This window comes from Platalea leucorodia, assembly GCF_965183815.1.
Source record: "Platalea leucorodia genome assembly, chromosome: 6".
NCBI lineage: Eukaryota > Metazoa > Chordata > Aves > Pelecaniformes > Threskiornithidae > Platalea > Platalea leucorodia.
Genome location: NC_138828.1, coordinates 37,360,792 through 37,373,162, shown reverse-complemented (window position 1 = coordinate 37,373,162; position 12,371 = coordinate 37,360,792). Strand labels below are relative to the sequence as shown.

Here is a 12,371-nt window from a genome sequence, read left to right as displayed (position 1 = left end):
CATACGTAAGTCTGTCTGAGTATTCCTGGGCTTTTCTCCTCTTGCTACCTGGAAATCGTCTTACTAAAATGGGAAGGCTGGGTGTGTTTGTCCTTGATTTTCAAAGGTCTGGCAGCAGGGTCAGAGCTGTAGCACCAGCCAGGTTGTTGGCATCCAGAAATCTGAATGCGCCCCCTGCTAGGGATACGCTCTCCAGCCTATACGTGATGGAGGGGCTGGACGTGCTGCCTCTGAGTTGTGTAGCCTGCGTTCAGACATGTGGCACCCGCAGACATTGTTTTCGTGTGCATAATGTTGTAGCTAGACCCGCTCTGCCTGGAGCGTTTGTAAAACCTTCTGCAGCATGTGTAAAGAAAGCAGCATTTATACGTGCTCACTTTTTCCTACCTAAATTGGACAGGTGTTTTTGTGGAAGGGAACCCGCTGTTTAAATAATCAGTGTTTGTTTGTGCTAATGAATCCTGAGGTGAATTAGAAAGAGTACAGTATTTAGTAATGCATCATTTTAGTAATTCCACTTAACACAAACGCGGTTTTTAATCAAGGTTACTGTACTTTGGTAATCACGTCATTCCTTTACTGTTTTTTTTTAAGCCAGATTTGTTCCTCTAGTCTGTTTAGCCTTAGATTTTACATTATTTGATTACAAAGTAACTGCTAGTTAAATTTGTAAGAACACTGGAAAAGAAGGGAATTATGTCTGCGTGTATTAGATAGCTAGCTAGGGGAGTTACAAGATTTACCTTGGTTGGCAAAAGACCTCAGTGGCTTTCCTAGGCTGAGAACTTGGTTTCTTTGCTCACGGTCTCAAGGTAAAGGGGACGGGTCTGATTTTTGTCACACCTGTTTTACAGCACATCAACCATTAATCTAAGTACATTTTGTTCTGTTTCACAAAACAGAGAGCAGTAGTCTGCAGTCTTCTCAAAAGCCATACATCATCACCAATGAAAAATGCGGTATCTAGAGCTGTTGGAAGTTTGTGTTGTCAAAGTTTTGCGGAGGAAAGTCTAAAATTCTGTATTGCTATGGTGATAAATCTCCTTTAAAAACAAGGGCGAGTGAGACTGTTTTGACGGGATGTGTTTGAGCGGAAAAGTCAGGCTTTGGTTTAGTATGTACCTGCACTCTTTTTGCGCAGAACTGTTCAGAGAGATCTGGCTGCAGTCAGTATGTGCTTGGAAAATGTTTTTGCTGTGATGGTAGTATACTTAGAATAGCTCCTTGGCTGTCTCTAAACTGTTACCTCTCACAAATTCTGAGAGCTGGCTTGTCCTCCTGTGCATTTATGCCACACGCTGCAGAAGTCCAGTGGCACACTGGATTTGGATTCCTCCTTGAAAAGGCAGGAGCTGCCGCTTAATATCTCTTCAGCCTTCAGTAGACCTAATGAGTTCTGTGCTGCAGTTAAAGATCCATCAATGCCTTGATGACAAACAGCACAGCATTCACCAGACTGTGCAGTGTCTGTTCTTCTAAAAACCATCTCAGATTTCACTTAGGCTATAAATTGAATCCCCTACTGTCATACCTTCTGAGCATTTAGGGTGCTGTGGAAAAGCTTACATAGCTTCTCTGAAAATACTAGAAAAAGAAAACCTTGATTCTTACAGTGTGACCTTTCCATGTTATTGAAGGGTAAATGCAAGCTAAACTTATTCCTTAAATCCAAAATAAATAGAAGTGATTGCAAGATCAAGAGTGAAATATCTGTAGACAGTTTCAGGAAAAATCTCTTCTTGGTAAAAGGTGGCACGACAGCCTGTCAGATGGCAGCATTATATTTTCTAGCATTATACATATTTAAAACGCGTGAGGAGATGAGAAAGCTTCCCCCAAATGCTAATTTTAAGGAGGAGTTAAGAAAAAAAGATCACTTCTTTATTGGAAGTTCCAGCGAAACAGACAGGCTGGCAGATAAGCTCTATGTACCTATTCTAGGCGTAACATAGTTTGTTTGCTGTTATGTTAATAAAATGACTCCAAAGTCTTGGGACTTTACAATGAATTTACAAAACCAAGTTTACTTTAGGATTGAGTATTTATACTACAAATGTAATTGTATAATTAAACATGTTTGCACTCTGGTATCTTTTTGATGCATGTAACTTTTCTTAAACAGAATGAAGACGGATTAACAGAATTCTTTGAAAATGTGGTAAAAGAGACCCAGATGAAGCCAAAGAAAGTGATCGGCTGGATTCTAAATGACCTGCTCAGTTATTTGAAACAACATTCCCTTACAGTAAAGGAAAGGTCAGGTTTCTTGATTACTACAGTGGTGAAACAAAAGTGATCCTTTTCTCATGTACCATGAATGGTATCATGTCACTCCACTGCTCGCTTCTGCTTTAGTTATCATCTGTGAAGTCTGTTACGCTAGGCAGTACTACGTAGGCCTTGACACTGTCACGCTGAATGAAGTTAACCAAATACCTTGCAGAGAAGAGGACCATGTAGTTAAGAGTAACAATCAGAGCCTTCCTTCTTTGGAATATGACAGCGGTAAGGCATAATCAGGCAATCGGTATCAAAGTTGAATACAGTGTATCATGAGGAAAAATACTAGCTTGTCATGCAAAACTGTGTGATCTTTAGGCAAGCAACAGTAGCGCAGATATATTACTTCACCTTATTCTCTGAGGTAACTTCTGCCCCCTTTTTCCCTAGCCCAGTCAGTTCTTTTCTCCTGGCTGACCTTCTGAACCTTCTAGAAAAAAAAGAAATTTCTTCTACAGCAGCAAAGCAGGTAAGTACCTTTTTGATTTTACTGTACTTTGAGCCTGTGGCTGCTTACTCCATTCGTGTAGCAATTTTATAATCAGTCAGTGTGTACCAGTACATCAGTTGCTTTAAAAGGAAATTACTTGGAGTGTTGATGAAGGACTAATTTTGTATCTACTATATAAATATAATAGATGAAAATGCCTTGTGTGTGTATAATCTTACCGATATATCTGCATATTCAGTGTTAGAAGTGGGCACAAGCCAAATAGTAGATTTAAGCAATGTGAACTGAAATCAAATAAATAAATCCTGCTTCTGAACAGACTGGATACTAGATCTCAGTTTCACAGTTCAAGTCAGACCTGAGTGAAAGGTCAGTGGGAGTTAATCCCGGACTTGCAGTTAAGCTGAGAATATCTACCGGGTACTAAGGGACAGTAGGGTCTACTTTCCCAAGCATTAGCATGTGGAAAAGGGTAGAATTCACCCGAGTGTAGTCACAAAAAGAGTTCTGCTTTGGTGTACCTCTGAGGCAAAGTGGAGAGGCCTGGCCTTTCTTTTATCCTTGCTTCTTTGAGCAAGTGCTATCATGGACGTCTCAAGCAAGTACTGATGGTAAAGCCAGTTTTCCCCTCTTTCTAAATATCATCTTGCTTAGGACAGTCTGAAAAATCAGCTCTTGATGATCTGTATCTAAAATTGTGAACTGCTTATGATGGGTACCGTAACTGCTGTGTCTATAGACAAAATTTGGAGGTTTTTTGTGATAGGGACAAATCTGTCATTCATCTTAAATTGTTGCCAGCTCATTTATGTGGAATGCATTGTCTTTTCAGATGAATTATTATCCTCTAGACAAGTACATTAGATGACTGCTTCTTCTCAGGTGTTTGTCAGTGAAACTGTTAATAAAGATATTTAACTTGCAATGAAGATATTTAATTTGCATTGTCTGCTTTCAAGGTTTTAACACTCTGAAATACGCAGGGCGGGTTTCCATCTTTCTAGCACTTATTGATTTAATCCAAGTACAACTTTGGAATAGCACTGAAGTCAGTTCACTTTTTCTTGCATGATGATTATAAACCAAGTGTAACTGTTGCAAATGCGGCTCTTTACCCTACTTGGAGACACTTAAACTTCCTGGTTTGTTGTTTTCGTTTTTGGAGATGCTTGTGGTTCTTAATGAAGTTGGTCTTGTTGTTGGTCTGCTTCTGTGAATAGCCAGCTGCATGTGACAGGTGTCATAAATAAGGATTTAAGTGCCTGACTTCAGGCATGTGCATTTGGAAATTTTGGATTGGAAAAGTAAAAGCTTCAAAAAGGAGATAAAGTGTTAATAGGAAAAGCATTGGCATGCAGAGCGGTTCTGTGCCTGCGGGGTTATGGCACGCTCGTCAGTTTGGTGTCTGCCTTTGAAAGGGAAGCTTTGGAACTCCGGTCTTAACTCGCATCTTCCTTGTGGAGGTAGAGACAGGGTACTAAGGCTTTTCTACAGGAGTTGCTTGCGTTGTGATCTATTGGTGTGCCGGCACTTCTGACAGGTTATGAAACGTCAAGAATTTCGGAGATGCTCTTCTTGTTTAATTACCAACTCCTTGTAATGTGCGTGTTGTCCTCGGTGTTCTGAAATTGGACACAGAGAAATAACAGTACTCTTTGCCATCACTGAGTGATGCTATCAAACTGCAGAAACCTTGCCACATTTAGAAAAGTATTTTGGTTGCCTGGATGTTGGAAGAATAACAAATGTTTATAACAATTCTCAGCAGTAGGCAGAGATACTGGGTGGCCCGAGGGCAGAAAGGGCTATATATACACAAGAGCAGATGAATTGCAGCACTTGGGGTGGGGGAGCATGAACTGCAGGGGTAGAGACAGATCCGACGAGAAAGGATGGAAGGATTCCATCCGTGCGCAGACATGCATACACGTACATGCTCGCTGCAGGAAGCTGTTAACAGTTTAAATTTTTTAAGAGGTTTTGTGTTCGGTCTGTGCTGTGTAAGGCACTAAAACCCAAGCAGATAAAAGCTGTGAGCACTGATTATAGACGCAGACCATTGTATGGGAGGATGCATATGCCACGGAAAGGGCACTGTGCGCTTACATAATTACCACTTAGGTAATTATAGAGCTTACACCCAACTTGCCATCAAATACAGCATCCTACTCCAGAGGTCTCCGAAGCAATTTCACACTGGTGTGCCTGTCCAAAGGGGAGCAGCTTCCAGCTCTGCCGGCGTGCAGGGCTGTGGGGTGAGCGTGTCCTGGACCAGGGCACCTGCACAGGCACGTGCTGTGGCCCACCCCAGAGGCTCCGTTTTGAAGCCCGTGGTGGGAGGTGCCGGTGCTGCTCACCCAGGGCCGAAACCAGTCTGATGGGGAGTGCGCCCGAGATGGGGCCTCGGTCCTCATTTGCAGGGCTGGCAGCGCGTACATCTCTGGCATAGGGGGCCTGCCTTTGAGTTACAGCATTGCGGGAGGAGGCTGGTTCCTGGCCCAGGGAAGCAGAAACTTGCCCCTGCTGCTGAAGAGCCGTGCTGGAGCGACTCCTCACGGACAGCCTTGTCACGCGTTCGTCGGGGATCTGTAGCAGGGCATGAAGCAGAGCAGACCCCGGGTCTTGTTTGCTTCTGCAGTTGCGTAGGTCGCCCACATAGGAATAACTTCAACAGACCCACTTGGCCACTTGCAGTAGATAGCAGGGAAATGAGTACAGTACACAAACCTAAACAGAACCATCTGCTTTGACAATTACGGCTATACCATCTGGAGGACTGGACCCAGCCTGCCCCTCACATTTGTCAGAGGCTGAGGGACAACTGCCAGACGTGGAGGCTTCCATCACTGGAAAGGAGAGATGCCCACAGGACTGAGTGGAGTGGTGCTGCCTGCTGCTTCCCTCCCACCCTTGGCAGCAAATCACTGCAGATAGGGTTTCCAGTTGGAGCGTTCTCAGGCACAGCAGTCAGCTGGCACGTTCACCAGTTGCAAAATGTTTGATATGATGCCTGTGGCAGCCAGACGTGTAAGTCCTGATTAATTCATCTTGACCAATGGTTTGCTGCTATGCCTGTGTAGGTAGAGACCGCAGAACGTCATTAAAATCTAATCACGCTCGGGCAAGAATCGATAATAGAAACTACTGAGATTTCAGTAATGGAAATGAGGCCTGAGATTCTCGTTTTGGCTCTGGAGACTTCATAATTTGATCCTCCTGTTCTGGTGCAGGCAGTTTGTGTAAATGAGTTGAAATCATTTTTTAAACTGCTTTCTTTAGATTCGTACTCCTTGCCAAGTGGAGAAACACATTTTTAAAAGTGCATCTTTGACAGGTCTTGGCCACATCTCTTTCTGCTTTCCTACACACCTGTAAACAAGCAAGGGCCTTGTTAACATTGTTGCTCTACTAGCTGAGTGGAGATGCTTGTTACCAAATTGAAAAGTACACATGATGCAGATGTCACAGGGAAAATCTGGTGCCTTCAAGGTTTCTAATGGGCAAGCTTTTCTCAGTGCCAGGAGACGTTTGGCATAGGAACAGCAGGGAATCAGAGCCGGATCTCTGACTGTCAAGCTGTCCTGGCCCTGCTCTGAGTCAGCCTGATGTATGAGTTGCTCCTGGGTAACTCTGCCATGGTCGGCTGTGTAGATTTTGTTTGTTGCAGATTTTCCCCTCCTGCAGCCCATGGCATCCTGCTTGAATACATACCAGTCCAAAAAATCACATCTGCCTTTTTCCAGGAGAGCGATAGGGCTTATTCATTGTCCAGCCCCTGATTTGTGCAGCGCTTCGGCCTCTCCAGGGTGTTTTGCTATGGGCTGTGCTGTGTGAAGAGGACAGGGCCCCCTCTGAGGAGTGGCGTACCGTCCTGGTGCCTCCCGAGGCCTCGAGGACGGAAAGCTTTCCGCCTGCTCCCTCAGGGAAGGAGCGGGAGGGGGCTGCCTGGGGCAGCAATGGAGTGCAACAAAAAAAAGGCAAGCGGCTGCAGGCAGGTTGAGTCTTTGTTGGATGTATTTCTTTCCAGGGGTATTCCAGATAGCACTGGCATGATGATTTTTAAGTACTGCGCTAGAAGGAAGATCTTGTAGAAGACATCATATACTGCACTGATTTATTTAGATATAAACAGCTGAAAGCTTTACTTATAGCGGTCGTAACTCTGGCTGCTTATCAGTAACTTTAATATTGCGATCTGCCTTTAACCCTCTTACAGGGAAAAACAAGATGTAGCTGCCACAGTACAGCCGCGTGTCGTTACCCTCTCTCAAGGTCTCCAGCAGAGTGATAAGATCCTATAAAAAGCTTTGGGGTACCGCTGGCAAACAAATCTCCTCTTGCAGGAATTGTGTCAATGCGTGGTTCTTAAGTACCTGTTGTGGCTACAGAATTGTTTAACTGAAGGTCTTTTGTACCAGAAAATCCTTCACGCTGAAGAAAATTGCTGGGGTAGTTAAGATACCATCCCACATGCTTCATTTTTCCTAAGTTGTCTTGCTGCCCTGCTAATTATTTAACATGCGGTTTGAATGCCCCTTCTCGTCTCCCCATCCTAGCCTCTTTTTCATCCTACAGTGAGTATTTAATGCAGAAATTTCGCCGTGACATCCATTTCCATATTGGTACACAGCAACGGCCCAAACATACAATTACATCTTCAGCTCAGGATGGAGCACAAGCAGCTGTTTTAATAAGGGTTTTCTTTCTCTCCTCCCACAGCTCTGAAATAAGAGCAAAGGGAACACAGAAAATGACTGCCCAAGGAAATTGGTTTTTTATAAATGTTCTCTTCTCTCAAGTTTATTCCAGGGCAATAGCCCTGCTACAGTGTAGGGAAGCACACTAGCATTAACAAGTGATTATTCCGGAGGCCTGGGTTCGCCCGGCATTCCAGTACTGGAGGTGATGCATAGGTGAGCTGGAGCTGCTGCATTCGTTCTGCTCGGCACCATTTTTCTTCTGCTTTGTCACGCGTATCCTCATTACAGCTTGCTGATGAGGCCTGGTAATGGGATGAGTTACCTGGGATTGGACTTGGTACAACAGTCAGCTAATCGTCAGTTCCCGGGCAGAGACATTTCTCAGGGAAATGCATTTTCTTGCTGCTCTTAGGCAGTTCTTGTGAATAATGCGAGACGAGCGCGAGCACTGCCTGAGAAACAGCCTTGCAGCGGGTGACGGTCTCTGCCGTGGTGCCCCCCTCTCCCAGCGAGGGAGCGGCGGCTCAGTGCCGCCAGGTAGAGGGGGGCTGCGCTCGGTGAACTCCGTTGAACAGGTACCATCGCTGGTAGTAGCGGGCAGCTCCCGGTACTGCGGTAGGCTGCAGAGCTCCGGCTGGGAACCGTTAACCTGCCCTCGTGCAGTGAGCGAACAGGCTTTGTCTTATTTCCGGATGCAGAAAAGGAGGGAGGGTACAAGAGCTCTGTCAGCGAGGCACAGGATTAAATCTTGGGTTTGTTCACGTTTAGACAATCTGCTCTCGCTTTAACTAAAATCTGGCTTCTTGGATCGGTAACTGAAATACTGCATGTAAACAACATTGATACGTCAAGACGCTGACCTTCGCTACTCACTGTGATTTTCAGGTGCTTGCGGAATTGTGGAAGGGAGAAGGGAAGACTCCTCTTGAAATTGTTAAAGAAAAGAAACTTGAACTGATACAGGATCAAAATGAGCTTGAACAGATCTGCCAGGCGGTGATTGATGGACAAGAAAATGAGGTGATTATGATGGTGCTGGGAAGCTTGTGCACTATGGCAGTCTGTGGCACTAAAAAGGGGGGTAAAATGGCCTCTTTTTTTTTTTTCTCCTTGTGATTGGCATTTGAGCTCTAGAGCCAGTAGAGGAGCATTAAAGCTGCTGCTCAGATATTATCAGGCTTTTCTTCTCCTTTCTTATTTTACTAAGTGTTTTTTTGGAAATTGAAGCATACAGAGAACGATCAGCAGAAGAAATTACCAGTCTGGCTAATGCGCTAAGTCATTCTGAGAGACCATAAAAATTTAATGCAGGAAGGCAAAACTGTGGGGCTCTTTCCCTCTTCAGCTATACTGCCATTAACCCGACCTGGCCACCCGGCCACATAACTCTGGTTTTTATGTCATCTGTTGTGATATTAGGGCAACACTGTTAAACTGTTCTGAAGCTGGAGATTGAAGCTACCTCCAGCAAGGCATATATTAGTTATGGAATTAGAGACTGCATCAGAGGCTGGCAAGGCAAAAATGTTACTTGCATCTGTTTCCGTCCACTGCCAAAGCGACGGGCCTAGCTGGCTCCCCTGCCTGACAACGCCTGTGGGTGGGGAGGAGCCGGGCCCCCGCGGCAGCAGCGGCTCCGGAGCCGCTGTCCGCCCTGCCGGTCTGCTGCTGGGCTGTGGCAGCAGCGCAAGTGCTGCAGTAGGAAAGATGGGGGTTTGGCTCTCCCCCATCTCCTTGGAAGGACACGCAGCAGCCCATGCGGCTCATCGGTCTGCCAAGGTCTGAGCTGGGAAAAAGGGAAAAAAAACCTGTTGAGCACGAAGGGGAGGAGTGGGAAGGGATCTTGACAGAGCCTAAAATCTGCCTTATAAAAAGCAAAATGAAAACAAGCGCTTATATGTTCTCTGGAGCGAAAATGTAAAAGCAGAAGTGAATAGCTTACTTCTAATATAAACATTGTCTAGATACATTTGCCATTTGGAAAAAACCATTAACATCTTTTGAGAACAGTACCACCCACCCCAGATCTCATTGGGGGGTGCTAACAGCGCTGCAAGAGCTTTTGATAAAGAAAATGAGCTTGCAGTAGGTCGGCATGACCTCCATCAGACTGACTCATTTGCAGAGCCTGATAAAAGTGCTGCTGTATTTTCAGACTGGTACAGAAGCACAAGTGTGGATAGAAAAAAACCGTTAGAACCGATTGGGAAGTGCAGACGCTGAAGGTCTCTAACTACACTCCCATTTCAATAGTAATGCATTCTCTGAGAATTTAATTCCTCTCTGTTTTCCACTGTTTTAGTCAAGCCAAATGCAGTAGAGCGGCCTCACTTCCCTGCTTTTTCCAGGCGATCTTTCGCCGAGGCAAAAGCTGCCTTGAAGGCCTGTAATTCATTGCTTTAAATTGCTGAGAGAGCTTACCTTACAAAATAGAGTTAGCTGAGTACTTGACGGGGGGGGAAAAAAAGTATGCCTTGCTTTTTGATAGGAACTTTCTTTAAAATCAACTAACTTGCAGACAGTTGCTCAAGCCAACACTGAGCACTTTATGAAAACGCAGTATCTATCTATCTGGATTGTACTGTATTCGGCCCCATAGGGGTAATTTCTAGCAGATCAGGAGCAATGAGTCCTTTCCATATTGTGACATTGCAGAGAAGATTTTAGACTGCCAATAATTGGGATACCGTAATGAGTAGCAATATTTGCATTTGTGCTTGGTGTTGGCATAGTGGGTGGTTCATACGTTTGCAATCCTTCCCTTACTATCTGTAAATATGACATCCAGTTTCATTGAAGCTGTCGTGTTCTGCCCAGTAACTCTGACAACGCAGAGAATGCCTTCCCTGCCACGCAAACAACATGAAGGCCCCAAGCTTGTCTTTCAGCAGCAGCGTCTCCTTTAGAAACGCCTGACAGTGAAATTCCCAGTGCTTTTTTCAGTGTCTTTACTTAGCTTTTAAATGTGGCCCTTGCTATTTTGCAGGTGATGATTGTGCATCAAACACTAGATGTCTGATAGGAGGTCGTATTTCTGATCAGTTAATTAATTGCTATGTTGCAAAGGATGCCTCGCTTAAAGGAAATAACATGCTGTTACAAAGACACCTACGTCTGCACTTGAAGGACCTCACAAATATTATCAAATAGATTGTGATTTGATGCAAATTACTTGTTATAACGGAACAGTATGTCGAGTAAAAAGGTAGAGCCTATTAGCAAACAGAAGTGGGGCTCATTTTTCTGGCTCTTTTCCAGAAGTCGCTGTTCAAGTTGCAGACACTGTTAAAAATCCAAAAGTGCTTTCCGACTTTTTCAATAAGAGGAGATCTTTCTATTAGTCGTAAGGCCCTGCTGCTGCTGTAGGGACGTGCTGTTGTCTGTCTCATGGGAGCAGGGCAAGAGCTTATTGCAAAGCTGAAGGCAGTTTTTATAAATAACAGCCCAAAATACAGTATTCTATCAATCAATCACAATGGTCCAAAGGACAAAAATATGCGTACCTTGGCTGTGAATGAGTGAAAACGTTTGGGCTTACTGTAACAGTGGTGTCTGTTGATTTTTTTTCTCTAAAGGTTATGGCGATAAAAGCAGGAAATCGAAAAGTTCTAAATAAGTTAATTGGCCTGGTACAAAAAGAAACACAAGGACGATCCAATCCTGTTCTGGTGAAGCAGTTATTAGAGAAGAAGCTGTCAGAGTAGCCACAAGAGAAAACCACCCAAGTGTCCACGGAAGACACGTGCTTCGTTCTGTCTGGTTCACTGCAAATGAACTTTGGTGCCTCCTCAGGACTGCTGGTTATTCTTCAAGCAGCGTTACGTCCTAGCCTTCCCCGGGCGCATCGGCCAGGGGCAGATGAGCAAAGGAATAGGAGATGATGCAGTCATTGGCAGCCCCCTCACTTCGGTGCGGCATTCGGAAATGTGATTTCCACACAGCCGTGGGAAACAAGTTCCCAGAGGTGCCTGTGAGTATGCAGAGAGCTGAAGCTGTATTGGTTAGCTTTGTAATAAAGCAAGTGTAAACTCAGCTTTTCTAGCTGCCTTTTTGTGAGAAGGGAGATTCACAGATCTTGAATGCCAAATCTGGTGGTGCACACTAATAACTCACTGTAACTCAGCGCGAGCACACTAGTGACAATGATTAGGAGACGTGGCAGTCATTAAGACGACCACGTGTGCCTCCATGCCTAGCAGAAGGGAAAAAAATGTCCACTGCTACCAGTCTTCCTGGTTTCTGAGGGATGGGGAAAAGATGAAGTCGCTGGCTGCTTAAGTGCGTGCCTGAGGCGAGTGCCACAAACATCCAAGAAGGAGCGTCAGATTGTTTGCTCGCCTTCTCCTTGGTACGTACCCAAACACCTGCTTTGCCTACTCACAGCTCTTCCAGTTCTGCAGAGTGCCTAACTGATGCACGCCTGAGCCCTGCCGAGGTCCGCATCCCCTCTTGGCCTGGGAGGTTCAGCGTAGCGGACGCACTTCTGCCGGCCCTGCACAGCCCACAGAGGAGCAAGCAGCGCCTTTCTCTTTTGCAGTAAAGGGACCGTTCGAGCCAGTTTGGTTTCTCCCCTGCTGACGAGAACTCGGCCCTGTGTTAGGAACGCGGCGAGCCCGGGGCGGCACACCTCTCTGGCACGCGGCTTTCTGCTGGCACCGGGACCTGCACCGCTTTGGGGAAGGAACTGAACGTGCAGTCGGCTTAGCAGAACTGAGCAGGATTCAGCTGGGTGCCAGGGTCTGCTCTACTGTTTAATCCTAAGGAATGGTTTATGCTGGTTTTTTTATACCTTCCATTTTTCAGCTCCTAGCCTTAAGTACCCACTGAAATCCAGGGTCCTGGAGTTAACTTCCCAGTCCCAACCCACTTTAGCTGATCAAACCATTCACGGGTAGCGCAACTAGAGGCAGCCTATCAAATTTACATTTATTAGGGAAGGA

General features: G+C 45.3%; 1 protein-coding gene across 1 annotated transcript in view; it reads left to right on the top strand.

The window, feature by feature from the left end:
- Positions 1 to 11,738, top strand: part of GATB (glutamyl-tRNA amidotransferase subunit B) — a gene marked incomplete at its 5' end in the record, with an annotated part of 44,353 nt that extends 32,615 nt beyond the window's left edge. Inside the window, 4 exons of the mRNA XM_082316379.1 lie at positions 2,123 to 2,256; positions 2,671 to 2,749; positions 8,317 to 8,451; positions 11,007 to 11,738. Coding sequence (XP_082172505.1) covers positions 2,123 to 2,256; positions 2,671 to 2,749; positions 8,317 to 8,451; positions 11,007 to 11,135 — 477 coding nt within the window. The remainder of the gene's footprint in view (positions 1 to 2,122; positions 2,257 to 2,670; positions 2,750 to 8,316; positions 8,452 to 11,006) is intronic.
- Between the last annotated feature and the right edge of the window lie 633 nt (positions 11,739 to 12,371).